Consider the following 16080-nt stretch of genomic DNA (forward strand, 5'->3'; position numbering starts at 1 on the left):
TTAGATTGATTATTTATGCAATCTCAAAATCTGCGTCTGCGTTCAACTCAATGTTAAAAAATAAAGGACACAAATTATTTAAAGTTGACACTATAATAATAATAAATTGTTAATTATAGTACTTTAGTATCCCTCAAAAAAGTGTGAACATTAGTCTATCTATTGCAAGGTATTTGAGTGGAAAAGCGCGGAAAATAACAAACAAATAAAATAAAAGGATGACAGCTCCACATGTATTGACTCTTGTGCCTAGAACAAAAGTTTTTGGTGAAATTTGTCTCCATAAATCTGCAAACAAAAGATTAAAAAGAAAACAATCATTATTTTAACTTAAACTTCAGCTAAATAAAGAAAGAGGGCCATGTCTCATGTGAATATGGCTATGTACAGTTCATCTGAAAATTCATTTTCTTTTTTTCTTTAATAGACAAGTATGATGTACATTCAAGTTGAGATTTTATCCACTCAAAAAAAATTTTAAAAATTGACTTTATTAATAATCTTAAGGGAAATGTGCTCAAAAAAACAAATGCAGGCTTTTGTTTTCAAAACTCATCTCTATCAAGCATTTTATCAAACAGTTAAAGGACCTAAACTCCAATGAGGATAAACTCGAACAGAATTCAATGGTCGTGGTCGGATACACACAAGAAAGCACTAATAACTTCACCTTATCACTAATAGCATTTCCTCTATTTCAGTTAAAACCAAAACGAAATCTATAAAACAAGAATTCAACGGCCTAAAGTCATCTATATGAAGCATTTTATCCCATTTCATCACACATGTATCTGACCTTCTGCTAGTTCTATCACAACAAAGAGTATCTGCATTTGAGATACATATGTGCATGAGTCACAACTCTAATGATGATAAAGATTTCATCTTTACAGTGTGGCAATAATAAGAATGACATACTTTAGTAAAGCGGATGCGCTAAAGAAGTTGGTGATTATGATGTTATTAGCCTAATTAAACAAAATAATCATATTGAGGTGATCATCCTACCCCACTGCAATAGTACCTCGAAAATATTTGATTACTCAGCAGAATATCTTACTTGATTAGCCTAATTGGTCCAAGAAAGTGTGGTTGATCGAAAACTATAACTATAAATTCTGCTAGATAAAAAATGAGCTGCTCTATTCGCTGATTTATGTCCCTCAATCAAATGGCTAGATTTTTCAAGCTCTAAATCAGCCGACCTGATTTGTCTACCCCTATCAGCCGTCCAAATATACTAAATGTGCCTAGTGTATTGCATTGATGTATATATAACTTAAGCTATATTCAATTTAAACATATACATATATATATATATATATATATATAGCATGCTCAAATTTATCCAATTAATTTAAACTGAATCGAAAACTGTAAAAGAAGATTTCAACGGCCTAAACTCACCTTATTTGAAGGGCCTAATCTCATTATCTGTGCGGCCAGGCAACTGCCAGTAGAGATGAAAATGATGAGAATATGAGCAAGAAGAAGTAATTATACTGAATACCAAATGCTTAGCAGCCATTCTAAGCATGAAAAGTAAGATTAAATGTCGATTTTGTTGCATCAAGTCACCATAAAGTCTGTCCAACTATGGAGTAAAATAATTCCATTACACAGGAAACAAATACTCCATCCGTCCCCAAAATAAGTTCCTCTTTGGGGACGGCACGGGTTTTAAGGAAAAGTGGTAAAGTGTATTGATAGTGGAGAAAAATATGTTATAATTAGTATTGAGAGTGGTGAAAATGTGAAAAAGTATTATAATTAGTATTGAGAGTGGTGAAAAAGTGAAAAGTAAGAATAAATAAAGTATTATTAGTGGTTAGGTAGTTGTCCAAAAATGAAAAGAAAGAAAGAGGAACTTATTTGGGGGACGTCCCAAAAAGGAAAAATAGGAACTTATTTCAGGGACGGAGGGAGTATAAGAAATATGCAACAGTTAGTATCTCTTTAGATGAGAGATTATTGCTCAACTCTAATAATATCACAATTGTACTTACAAAGTTATAACTAAAAAGGAATAATGAATAAATGGTAACTCAAATCAACCTTAGGAAGGAAGAATGCTATAAATAGTAACGAACAAAGTAAATCTTGAGCAGATTATTTTTCACCTAGAATACTGCCCCACAAACATCAAAACTGCGCACATAGCAACTTATCTCTATTACATATACAGTGTACATCTTTAATTCAGTCCTTTATCAGAAACGGGTGATGGTCTAAGACCACACATATCTTCATTAGAATGATGCCATACCAGAAATAAATATTGTTCATCTCTTTGAAGCATTTTATCGAACAGTTTTCAAGCCTAAACTCCCATGGCCAAACTGGAGCAAAATTCTTTGGTGGTTGTCGTATATTGCTTTTGGAATTCGTGGGGATTGTTACACGAGTGAATGCAACAATGGAATTAGTAAATGGGTGGGATTTTAAAGTACCCACTTTGATAATATGTCTATGGAAACTACCCACCCATATAATACGTCTATGGAAAGTACCCAAAGCGGCTTTGATGTTGATAGGTAGACATTGAATTTTGCAAAAGTTCTTACACTTTCTTACACAAGTACAATTGTGTAAGAAAATGTGTAAGATAGGTAGTTAAGAATGGTTCAAAATCTGAGAAAATGACATTAATTGCTAACTCACGTCAGTTTCAAGCACTGTAGGTTTGAAAAATTTGATAAAATAGGCTACGTTTGTGTGTTATAAAATATCAATACGCAGGAAAAAAATTTCAAATTTAGGTATATTGTGAACAAAAAATATTCTAAAGCCAATGGAGTAACAAGCCTCCCATAAACCCTAGCCGCCTGCATAAGCCGCGAGGTATTTTCACACGCGGCTTTTGCAGGAGGCTAGGGTTTATGGAAGGCTTGTTACTTTGTTGCCTTTGTAATTTTTTTTTGCTCACAATATGCATAAATATTATTTTTTTTGCCTTCGTATTGATATTTTATAACATATGTATCGTTATTTTTATAAATTTTAAGTTTCATTTTTTTATAGTACAAAAAGTACACATAGATGTGAAACATGAGAGAGAGTGAATCTGTCAAAATTTGTATTATAGTGGGGGTAATAATACTCACTTTATCTATGATTTGATTGCACATAAAATAATAGAATTACACATAAAATTATAGAATTGCACATAAAATAATAGGAAATTATCAATTAAAAATATCCAACCTCATATATTCTGAACCAATATAATGTTATCTAGCTAAAAATGTAATAAGCCTCCCAAAAACTATTAGCCGGCGTCACTAGCCTCGTGTAAATTCACCGAAGGCTAGTGATTCCCGCGAACGATTTTTGGGAGGCTTGTTGGTCTGCTAGGTAGGAAATATTTTTTAGTTTCACAATATATATTATTTTGTAATTTTTCGCATTTTCATGAATGTTTCAACGTAACATACATATCCTTATTTTGTATTTGTATTTTTTTTGTTAATTTTTCAGAAAAAAAGTACATGCTGACATGAAATGTAAGAAAAGGTGACTCTGCAAAAGGTTGGATGGTAGTGAGGCTTTAATGCTCACTTTATGCATGCATTCCATTGCACATGAAATAATAGGTTGAATTGTACTAAATGAACAATACATTTCACGTGAATTTGTAAGGAATCTAATATTAGTCCTTATAAAGGCTGCATGTGTGAATGAGAAAACACAAATTCAAATACTCATAGATTTTCGTGAGTTTACAGAAGAAATTGAAGAATAGATCCCTAAAGATTTGAGAAGTGGTTTTTTGCGAGAGGTGGTGCAATTTGTGTTGAATTTTTGCCTCAAAAGGTGATTATCTCATATTCTTCGTATAAATTATCGTTTTCATGTTTGATTGTATGTTGGTTTTAATTAAAAGAGCATGTTTTACATTATATTCATGGTGATTATCTCATATTCTTCCTATTTATGTATATTGTGAAAAAAAAATATTCTAAAGCCAAAGGAGTAACAAGCCTCCCATAAACCCAAGCCTCCTGCATAAGCCGTGGGTTATTTTTACGTGCGGCTTTTGAAAGAGGCTAGGGTTTATGGGAGGCTTGTTACTCTGTTGTCTTTGTAATTTTATTTTTGTTCACAATATACATAAATATTATTTTTTTGCCTTCGTATTGATATTTTATAACATATGTATCGTTATTTTTACATTATATATATGAAATAAGTTATTATTTTAATAATAAAAGTATTTCGTTTTCGTGCTTATTGTGATGTGTTTAGGTTGTTAGGCATATTTTAATACTATATTTTATGTGGTTTTATAGATGGAATTCGTGAGATACGTATATGTGAGATACAATGGAGCCGTCGATGGTATATACTACGTTGGCGGGGATACGGAGGTTCTTCCCCTCTTCAACGAAACTATTGCAAGCCTGATGTACAACATCAACAATATTATGATGACGCATTCGATGAGCCCGAACTACCAATTGTATTATTTGGCGACCAATCGATTTGGCCGAGAGACGAAATTTGGCTTGACCACTGACGATGACGTGGAAGGCTTGTTGGAAACTGCCGAATATCCCATGGTGTACGTTGAGCACATAAACGGTTCGGTTGAAGAAGCGTACATTCCTTCTGTTGATTTTGCCCATCCTTCGGGACACGAATATGAAGCACAATCAAGTCAATATGAGACGTCATATCATGATACGCCGTATCATGGTGGCCAGAGCTCGCTTCCATCACAATACTTTTCATGGGATGGGCAACCGTTGGACGAATCCGCATGGAATCAAACGGAAAGCCTTAATGAAATGTGCGGGAGATTCAAGCAGGTGCGGACAGATGAAGATCCTAACGACGAAGCTGAAGAACTTGAAGACGAAGCTGAAGAACCTGAAGACGACGTCGAAGAACCTGATGACGATTCTGACAGAGATGATGAAGAATACGATCCTGCGAACGAGTCGGGCACAGATTCCGATGCCTCTGAGGATTTATTAGACGATGATCTAATAGAGTTCACGGCAGCTGAGCGAGCAGGTTGGATCCGACAAAGTAGAACCCGTCACGGAAATTCGACGGACGACACCGATGATCTAACTAATTGGATAGTTCCGATGATTCTAGTGGACGCCACGGCTTCGCTCGTTGCTCGCGAGAGTGACCTGGCCAGGGTTGATGAATTGGGGAAGAATTCTTTTTACAACAGTAAAGAAGAACTGGTCCTTGCTGTTGGCTTGTGGAATATGAAGCAAGGCACTGAGGGAAAAGTTGACCGCTCAGATCAGGGACGCCTCTATTTCAAGTGCAAGCCCTCTGAGAAGTGCAAGTTCGATTTGCGTGCATCTTGTCACGGCGGAGGAATGTGGGGAGTGCATAAGTTCAAAAAGCATTCATGTGAAGGAGAACTGGGCAGATTGAAACCAATCAAGGCACACTCGAATGTAGTTGCTTGCTTATGTGGCAAAAAGAATACGCGATGAACCAACGTTTTGAACCACTGAGCGTCGAAGACGTCACAATTACCCGTGAGCATATCGACTCTACAGGTAATGAAACGGCCGTCTATAAATATAGGCATAATGACCTGCACACGCAAATACAATTGGTTAACACTTTATTGATCAACAGCTTCGAAAGCATTTATAATATAGGCATATATGAGTACCTGTGTGGCATCCATCCAATCATTTTGAGTCGATGAGGTTCGTTGGCCATACACTGCATACAAGCGGTTAGGGTGCGGGACCCAGTTACGATAAGGCATGTCGCTTTCCAAAATCCTTGTTTCTTTCTTATCGGGGAACATTGCACGAGCAACATCCATGAGGATCTTGAATTCCTTTTCCAAATATATCTATTTAAAAAAAATATTATATTAATGGAATATTTGATTGTAAGCGCAGAATAATTAATGCTTACGAAGAATTCTGTATCCAATATGACAGTGGTCCTGCCATCAATCCCATCTATCAAATCAGCATGTGTCATCAACCTATGCTTCAACGTCATCATGTACATATCAACAACCTGCACATATTTTAATATTAGTATTAAGTAAAAAAAATTGATTAAATGTAAGAACTGCTTCAGAAAATAACCAACCTCGGTCGTGAAGTCAACCATCGGGTTTTGCATCCTGGACCAAAACTCAAAGGGGAGTTTGTGCTGACTCTCTGCCACCATCACCGTCTTGTAGCTCATTTTGCCTGCATTCAGCATACGCTCAAATGCGTCAACATACTGTTGGTCAACGGGTTTGGGCTCGGCGCTGTGTACGTACAGTGAACGAAGTGCAGCCGAAGGCTGCCGTTCACGGCGGCTTCTACATGGTGGTGGAACCTCCGGTGGACAGATACTGAGAGGAATGACAGCTAGTCCCTCAGAAACTACCTATATTTCAATATAAAAATCACAAGTTAAACAGTGGAAACGAAAGTTCACTGACAAGTGAATTAATGCAAAGACAACTTACCGGCATCAAGTTCTGCCAATAATGCTGGATTTCTGCTGACGAATATCCGGCATCTCTCAGATCCGACACCGAATGACGAGCCTGCTCAGCCTGGTATGATGAGCTGGTGCCCTGTTCATGATACGAGTAGCGTGGCCCTCCATAAGAACTCGACTCACCCAATGGCGTCACCTGCCACTGTTGGCCGCCAATGTATGGAGTATGAACATCCCCAAAATTCGTCGGGCCACCAAAAGCATCATGCTGCCCAGGTGGGGTGTGCACATCATCACCGGTAGGATGTCCCGTGTCCCGTGTAGGAGAGTCATGTGCAGGAGAGTCATGACGCGATGGGGCTTCTGATGATGCTTGCGTCGCTGGATCCGGCTCACGTCTCCTCTCTGAGTGAGATCGTGGAGGAGGTCTGGGCACATGAACGTCAGTGCTATGCGAGCATCGACAACGCATAGAATCTATCTTCTCCTCCAACCAATTCTTCACCCTTGAGAATATGCTCTCCTCACTCGCACGTATCATGGTCTGCATGCGCCCCCAGTCCTGCTCACTCCACTGTGAATGCGCAGCAGTGCTACTCTCTCCCCCGTGCCTGGGCCTCGAGTCCCTGTGAGACCTCCGACCAGAAGTCACAGGACGATCGCTGCCGCCACTCTGATCCTGATGGCTACTGCTCGATGAGGACTCCACCACCTGTGGTCTCGGGCGCTTTCCAGTATCTTGCCTCGAACGACGACGTCGTGCATCAGGTTGAACAAAAGCCTGGCTCTGGTCCCCACAACTGTGGCGCCCCCGAGCGTCCCTGGGGCCGAATGCCTCCGGACCTGGAAATCGGATGCCTATATCACCGCCGCTTGACACCGATAGCCAGTAAGGCGCCATGGCCTCGTACTCATCGGGCCTCATCTCGTAACACTCTCGACCCTACAATAAAAAAATATGTAGTTGAAAATTAATATTCATAAAATCCAGTATTTTAACAAATAAACACTTAAATTATTACCTCTATTTCAAATAAGGGCTGTAACTCATATTTGCTGGACTTCAAGAACTTCCACTTCCGGCATCTAGGGTATCTCCCTGCATTACATATGGCCACGGCTGTGGCCAAGTCGGGGATAACTTCAAGAGCCCAAACAAATAGGACCCAAGAAGGACCGAAGAAGTTGTACTTCCCTGTTTTCTCAGGAATATCTGGGGTAATATTCTTCATCCAGTAATTCAGGGCTTTATACGTGTACCCTCCCCAAGGAAATGTGGAAAACGCCTGCAAGTCATCCAGTAAAGCCCAAGTCCAGGGCTCAACGGGTCGTGGCAAGTCCACTCCCAAAATGAATATGTGTAGCACCAACAAATGGGCCACACGGAGGTATATCCCGCCGTCGGGGTCGTTCACCTGTTGGGCCATAAATTTATCGTGCAACGCCCCGACTGACATATGTTGCCCGTTGCAAAAATGTCTGAATGTCTGTGCCTTCCTCAAATCGTGATTTTCCTCAGGATCAAAATGCGACGCCCCGAACGACAATCCTGTGATGAGGGCACAATCTCCCGGTGACAAGCAAACCCTCCTCCTATTGATTTAGAACCATATGGTTTCATCCTCGCTGCCGTCGCCTTGTATCTTAATCTGACGAGAGACAACATGATGCAATGTCGTGTTGCACTTGGGGCCCGGGGCCCAATCCAAAAAGTGACCAAAGCAACCCTGTCGGAATGTGTTCTCCAGTACATCACCCCCAATGTGATTTAATTTCAGTACTATGTTCTTCAGGTACTTGGTCTTGTAATACGTACTAATTGCTGTCTTAGGACGATTGATTGTCCCGGGCCTCCAATAAGAGATAATCTCCTATTCCAAAGCCAAAAATAGCTCAAATCATTAACCAAACACACATACTATATTAATAATTTCATATTAACTAACCTATAATATTTAATAAATGTTATGAATTCTGAAAAACCTCAAATAAATACAAAATATATAATTCATAATGATATATTAAAGCACTCTAAAAATAATTAAAAATTTAAAAAATCCTAATAACCAACAAGCCTCCCATAATTATGTTTTTAAGGCACAAGCCTTCGGCATTTCTACAGTGCGAGGCTTGTGCGTAAAAAGCATAATTATGGGAGGCTTGTTGATTAAATTAAATTCTTTAAATTTAATTAATATGTATTTAATTTTATAATTATGAAAAACCTAAAAAAATGTTTTTATTTTATGCGTAATTAACATATAAAAGGACCTAAACTAATAAATCCACCAAACTAATATAAAGCTCCATTAGCTAATTACGAGAATTGTCTGTATACACTAAATAAATCCACCAAAGTAATATCCCTGTTCACAAAAATTAAATCCACCAAACTAAAAAAAAATCAAAGAAAGTAAAATAAAGCAACGGTTCTAAACAAACATGCTTCAACAGTCAACGGTTCTAAACAAACATGCTTCAACAGTCAATCATCGCCTCAAAAAAAGAAGAAGCTCAATTTATACGAATAAACATGCTTAAAATACATAAAAATATGCTCAAGGAGATTCGATGCTTACTTGGTTTGAGGAAGAAGCCATGGAGTATGCCTTGAAGCCGAAAATTCTTGAAGCCGCGAATGAATTCTTGAAGGAGCAAAAAATTTGCAAAGGGGCGGATTTGGTTTGAATGAGTGGGGCGGCTTGGGTATATTTAACCTAAAATAAGCTTTGAATGAGTGAGTGGGCGTGAGATTCTTCTTTCAAAACCCGTGAATTACAAAAGCCTTGAATTCCTCTTGTACTCATTGGGTCAAATTCCCCTTTGCAAAACCCGTGAGCTTGAGCCGTCCAATCTATCTCAAAAGGCGTACATTTATCTTTTTTTGGTTCCAATGTGGATTCCTGATTTGAGGATGTTGCAGTCAAGGTTTGCTTCACAGACTTCCATGATATAGCAGTTCCACCACATGTGAAAATATATCCAGTTTGTGACTTAGCTTCATGTGGATCGGATAAAAATCCTGCATCCGAATACCCCACTAGAGTATTATCAGAATTTTCTTGATAATATAGTCCAAGGTCAATGGTACCCTTTAGATAACGTAGAATGTGCTTAACACCATTCCCATGTCTCAAAGTGGGTGCAGAGCTAAATCTTGCCAGAAGATTAACGGAAAAAGCTATATCCGGTCTAGTATTATTAGCCAGATAAGTCAACGCTCCAATTGCACTTAGATATGGTACTTCAGGACCAAGTATCGTTTCACCCTCTTCAATTGGTCGAAATGGATCTTTCTTAGTATCAAGAGATCTAACGACCATTGGTGATGCTAATGGATGTGCATTATCCATATAGAAGCGTTTTAGCACTTTTTCTGTATATGTGGATTGATGGATAAACGTTCCTCCACGGATACGTTCCATTTGCAAACCAAGACAAAACTTTGTCTTTCCCAAATCTTTCATCTCAAATTCTTTCTTCAAATATTCAGCTGTTTTATTGAGCTCTTCAGGAGTCCCAATTAAATTTAAATCATCAACATAAACTGCTATGATTGCAAATCCACTTTCGGTTTTCTTAATGAAAACACAAGGGCATATATCATTATTCTTGTATCCTTCTTTTAAAAGATACTCGCTCAGTCTATTGTACCACATACGACCAGACTGTTTCAACCCATACAACGATTTTTGCAGTTTAATTGAATACATGCTTTTGGGTTTTGACTGCAATCCTTCAGGCATTTTAAATCCTTCGGGAATTTTCATATATATGTCATTATCTAATGACCCATATAGATAAGCAGTCACTATATCCATAAGGCGCATATCAAGCCTTTGTGACACAGCCAGACTAATCAAAAATCTAAAAGTAATAGCGTCCATTACTGGAGAGTATGTTTCCTCATAATCAATTCCTGGTTTTTGTGAGAAACCTTGTGCTACGAGTCTTGCTCTATATCTCGTAACTTCATTTTTCTCGTTTCTCTTTCTAACAAAAATCCATCTATATCCAACAGGGATTTTAGATTCCGGAGTTAAGGCTATAGGCCCAAATACTTTCCGGTTATCACAGGAATTTAATTCCCTTTCTATAGCTTCTTTCCACTTTGGCCAATCAAGTCTCTGTTTGCATTGTGCAACAGATTTTGGTTCAGGATCCTCATTTAAAACTTGAAGAGCTATATGAAAGGCAAATATATCATCAACGATGATATTTTCTCTCTCTAGTATCTGATTCGAATGTAAATAATTTATTGAGATCTCATGATTTTCAGATACTTGTAATTCTTCAGGAATTACATCGTTTTCATTTGATTGATTAGTCATTTTCGTCATTGTTTGGTTTCCATCTTGCCCCTTTCTTTTTCTAGGCATAGAATCTTTGGAACCAACCGGTCAACCACGTTTTTGACGAATTTTGGACTCATTTGCTGCCAAAGCTATTTGTCCTTCAGGGACATCAATTTTAGCTGGAGTATTTGCAGCATGTATGTGAGATTGTGTCACTTTTCTTGTATCTACAAAAGCATCAGGAATTTGATTTGCAATCTTTTGCAAATGAATGATCTTTTCAATTTCTTGTTCACATTGATTTGTTCTAGAATCAAAATGTGATAAGTTTTTCTCATTCCAAGAGATTTCCTTGTGCTTTTCTGGATGTAAATTTATTCCTCCTAATGTTGGAAATGTCATTTCATCAAAATAACAGTCTGCAAAACGTGCAGTAAATAAATCACCCGTTAAAGGTTCTAGATACCTTATAATTGATGGTGAATCAAATCCAACATATATCCCAAGTCTTCGTTGGGGACCCATTTTTGTTCGTTGTGGGGGTGCAATTGGGACTTGAACCGCGCAACCAAAAGTTCGTAAGTGAGAAACATCGGGTTCTCGGCCAAAGATAATTTGCATTGGGGAGTATTCATGATTAGCTGATGGCCTTAGTCGAACTAATGTTGCAGCATGTAATATGGCATGACCCCAAGCAGTAGTTGGGAGTTTTGATTTCATAAGTAATGGTCTAGCAATAATTTGAAGACGTTTAATGAACGATTCTGATAAACCATTTTGAGTATGGACATGAGCTACTGGATGTTCAATCTCAATTCCAATAGCCATACAATAGTTATCAAATGCTTGAGATGTAAACTCACCAGCATTATCAAGACGAATTCTTTTAATTGAATTGTCTGGGAATTGAGCTCTTAATTTTATGATTTGAGCAAGTAGTCTAGCAAATGCTGCATTTCTAGTAGAAAGCAAGCATACATGTGACCATCTAGAAGAAGCATCAATCAATACCATGAAGTATCGAAAAGGTCCACAAGGTGGATGTATAGGTCCACAAATGTCTCCTTGAATTCTTTCTAAGAAAGATGGAGATTCAATATTAACCTTCGTATATGAAGGTCTAATGACTAACTTGCCTTGCGCACAAGCATCACATGGGAATTCATTTGTAGAAAGAATCTTTTGATTCTTTATGTTGTGCCCATATGAATTATTGATTATTCGGCGCATCATAGTCGCTCCAGGATGTCCAAATCTATCATGCCAAAGCTTAAAACTTTTTGTATCATTGAACTTTACGTTCATGACATGGTTTGTTTCAATTGCTTTTATGAATGTGTAATACATTCCAGAAGGTAGTGTTGCTAATTTTTCTTTTGTCAGCTTATAGCCTGAAACAAAAGAATTTATGTAAAGATATTCATTGCTACCTTCTGCAATTGTCTCGATGTGGTATCCATTATTGCGGATATCCTTGAAACTTAGTAAATTCCTTTTGGACTTACTAGAGTACAGGGCATTTTCAATATCTAATTTAGTATCATTTGGTAAAATGATACAAGCTCTTCCGGAGCCTTCAATGATGTTTGATGCACCTGATATTGTGTTGACATTATCCTCGGCTAATGTCAACTTAAGGAAATACTTCTTCTTTTGAAGAATAGTGTGTGTGGTGTCACTATCGGCAAGACAAATATCACAAGATTCCATTTGATTTTCTGAGATATTTTTGAAAAAAAAATCAATTATTATTGAGTAAGCATTTCAAGATAAGGAAATAAGCAAATGTTCTAATCAAAAAGAAAAACAACATCTTGAAAGTAAATGGTAGAAATAAGCAATGTCATCTTAACAACTAGAAATAAAAGATTAAAGACTAAATAGTGTCCATATTATTGTCTTCAAGCACACCACCACCGATCAACTGATCTATATTATCTCCTTTTGGGTCTTCAAAGAAGTCGGAGACATCTAAATGAGTAATATCAATTGGACCGTCAAAGTCAACATTATTGGACTCCTTCTTGCCTTTTCCCTTGATTGAATCTTGATATAGATCTGCAAGGTGTTTTGCTGTTCGGCAAGTACGTGCCCAATGTCCTGTCATACCACACCTTTGGCATTCACCTTCCTTTTTGTATGAATTGTGCTCGTTGGATGCTTTATGCTTTTTGTTGCTAGAGGTTGCATCATGTGGTTTACCACGTCCATGACCGCGACCATATCCACGTCCACGTCCACGCCCACGTCCACGTTGGTTCCCACGACCACGTCCATTATCATGGTTGAAAGTTGCATTGGCTTCAGGCAATGCAGCGGAACCGGTGGGGCGGAGTTCGTGATTTTTCAAGAGCAATTCATTATTTTGCTCGGCAACCAACAAACAAGATATTAATTCTGAATACTTTTTGAAACCACGCTCTCTATATTGTTGCTGTAACAGCACATTAGAAGCATGAAAAGTGGAGAATGTTTTCTCAAGCATATCAGCATCACTGATTTTCTCTCCACAAAGTTTCAATTTAGAAACAATTCTAAATAATTCAGAATTATAAGCACTCACAGACTTAAAGTCTTGTAGTCTTAGATGCATCCACTCGTAACGAGCTTTAGGAAGGACGACAGTCTTTTGATGATCAAACCTTTCTTTGAGGTTCGTCCACAATTCTTGTTGATCTTTGACAGTCAGATACTCTGTCTTAAGGTCATCATGAAGGTGATGACGAAGGAATATTAGTGCCTTAGCGCGATCCTGGTCGGACGCTTTGTTTCCTTCTTTGATAGTTTCTCCTAGACCCCTTGAGATCAGATGAATATCAGCATCAAGAGTCCATGACATGTAATTCTTGCCCGAGATGTCAAGGGCGATGAACTCAAGTTTGGCTATGTTTGCCATCCGTGCAATTCTGCACAAAATAATCAAGGATATGTTATCCAAATGTTTAATTTATTTTGCTCATAGAGCATGTAATATTCTTCAGGAATATTACTTGTGCTACTTTAATAGCATCAATTTAAGATCTTGAATGTAATATTCTTCAGGAATACTACTTGTGCTATTTAAATAGCATCAATTAATTTTTCAAGATTATTTCGGAAAATATATATATATATATATATATATAATATATTTCAGAATATAACATGTCAAATAACGAAATTAGAGCACAAAAAATCCGAAATTTGACATAAAAAAAATTGATAACAATAAACTTCATAGTAAATTGATTTAATTTATTTTAATGAATATCAATTCGTCGGATTGAAGAAAATTATAAAAGAACAAACTTGATATGTGATGTGTATCTTTAATATTTTATCTTCTGTTAAGCTAATCTTGTGTCTAGGCAGAATCGATTGAAAATAAATGATTGAAAATAAATAAAAAGTATTTGTCTTCTTTTCAGTTTTCTAAAACATGCAGTAGTCAAGTAAATAGATTGAAAATCAAATCGAAGTATGACAATCACATTACACAAATCAGAATTCATTAACATATCCTAAAAGTAACAAATCAGAATTCATTAGCATATCCTAAAAGTAACGTGGGACTAATTAAACCAAACATAATCAGAATTCATGCGCTACTTTAAACAAAACTAATACGTTTGAGGATTTGACATTGTATTGAATAATTAATATATATATAGATCTGTCGGAAAAATATTTAAATTGAGAATTACGTGGAATTAAATAGAGATGAAGTTATTTAATTAACTACACTCTTATATGATTCACATAAAATCAACACAAAGAATAAAATAAAATTACCTTTTATGATCGAAGGGAGATGATGAGAGAACTAGAAACTATCGTGCTGATAACGTATTATAAACTAGAGAGAAGCGAGAGAATAGAGAAGAGAATACGAATGAAGTGTATTCAATATGAGGGCCAAAGGCCTCTATTTATACAAGTAGGAAGCTAGGGTTTTAGGGAGGTTTCTTGGTCAACACACATAAGATATATCTTATAGATATATTTACAACAATTGTTTATTTGTTGTGAATTATTTCCAGTATATATATCCTATATATCCGTGAATTATTTTGGGTCATTCTAATTATTTATATAAATATCATCATTTCGGGTCTTTCATATGTATTTTTTCAGAAAATATATATATAAAATAAATAAATACGAAATGAGGGCACGTTTGTGGGTTATAAAACATTAATAAAAATGCTAAAAAATTCAAATTTAGGTATATTATGAACAAATTATTTTTTCTAAAGCCAATGGAGTAACAAGCCTCCCATAAACCCTAGCCTCCTGCATAAGCCGTGGGGTATTTTAACGCGCGGCTTTTGCAGGTGGCTTGGGTTTATGGGAGGCTTGTTACTCCGTTGGCTTTAGAATATTTTTTTGTTCACAATATATCTAAATTTGAATTCTTTTTAGCATTTGTATTAATGTTTTATAACCCACAAACGTGCCCTAATTTCGTATTTGTTTATATATATATATATATATATATATATATATTTTCGATTATATCTATTTAATTATTTATATAAATATCATCATTTTGGATCACTCATATGTATTTTTTTAGAAAATATATATATAAAAAAATATGAAACGAGGGCACGTTTGTGGGTTATAAAACATTAATAAAAAATCTAAAAAATTCAAATTTAGATATATTGTCAACTAAAAAATATTCTAAAGCCAATGGAGTAACAAGCTTCCCATAAACCCTAGCCTTCTACAGAAGCCGCGCGTGAAAATACCCCGAGGCTTATGCAGGCGGCTAGGGTTTATGGGAGGCTTGTTACTCCATTGGCTTTAATAAATAGGAAAATTTTTGCCTGCTTATTGATATTTTATAACGCACAAACGTAACCTATTTTATCAATTTTTTCAAACCTACAGTGCTTGAAACTGACGTGAGTTAGCAATTAATGTCATTTTCTCATATTTTGAACCATTCTTAACTACCTATCTTACACAATTTTCTTACACAATTGTACTTGTGTAAGAAAGTGTAAGAACTTTTGGAAAATTCAATGTCTACCTATCAACATCAAAGCCGCTTTGGGTACTTTCCATAGACGTATTATATGGGTGGGTACTTTCCATAGACATATTATCAAAGTGGGTAGATTCATATATTTAGACTTAGTAAATTTCGATTAAAAAAAATCCAACACAATTTTTTTCATGAAGATTGTATTCAGTTTATTCCAAAAAAAATCTGACAAGCACAATCACAAATCAACTTCAGGTTCCAATCACAAAAACGAGTTAAGCACATACCACCTTGTCGATTACGTCGTGAAATTAATTCCTAGTATTGCACAGCAAAACTTGAGTACAGTTCTTCGTCGACGAGAATAGCAGCGGCTGCGTAGAGATA

At 36.5% G+C, this 16080-nt stretch overlaps 1 protein-coding gene across 1 annotated transcript; it reads right to left on the reverse strand.

The window, feature by feature from the left end:
* Window positions 1-12597: 12597 nt before the first annotated feature.
* On the reverse strand, window positions 12598-13617 carry LOC130994095 (uncharacterized). The gene has a single exon (XM_057919129.1). The coding sequence runs from the start codon at window positions 13615-13617 to the stop codon at window positions 12598-12600; it is 1020 nt and encodes a 339-aa protein (XP_057775112.1).
* Between the last annotated feature and the right edge of the window lie 2463 nt (window positions 13618-16080).

This window comes from Salvia miltiorrhiza, chromosome 7, assembly GCF_028751815.1.
Source record: "Salvia miltiorrhiza cultivar Shanhuang (shh) chromosome 7, IMPLAD_Smil_shh, whole genome shotgun sequence".
In the NCBI taxonomy this organism is placed as follows: domain Eukaryota; kingdom Viridiplantae; phylum Streptophyta; class Magnoliopsida; order Lamiales; family Lamiaceae; genus Salvia; species Salvia miltiorrhiza.

Coding starts and splice junctions, on each gene's coding strand:
- LOC130994095 (XM_057919129.1), bottom strand. CDS start 13,617: ATGGCAAACATAGCCAAACTTGAGTTCATCGCCCTTGACATCTCGGGC.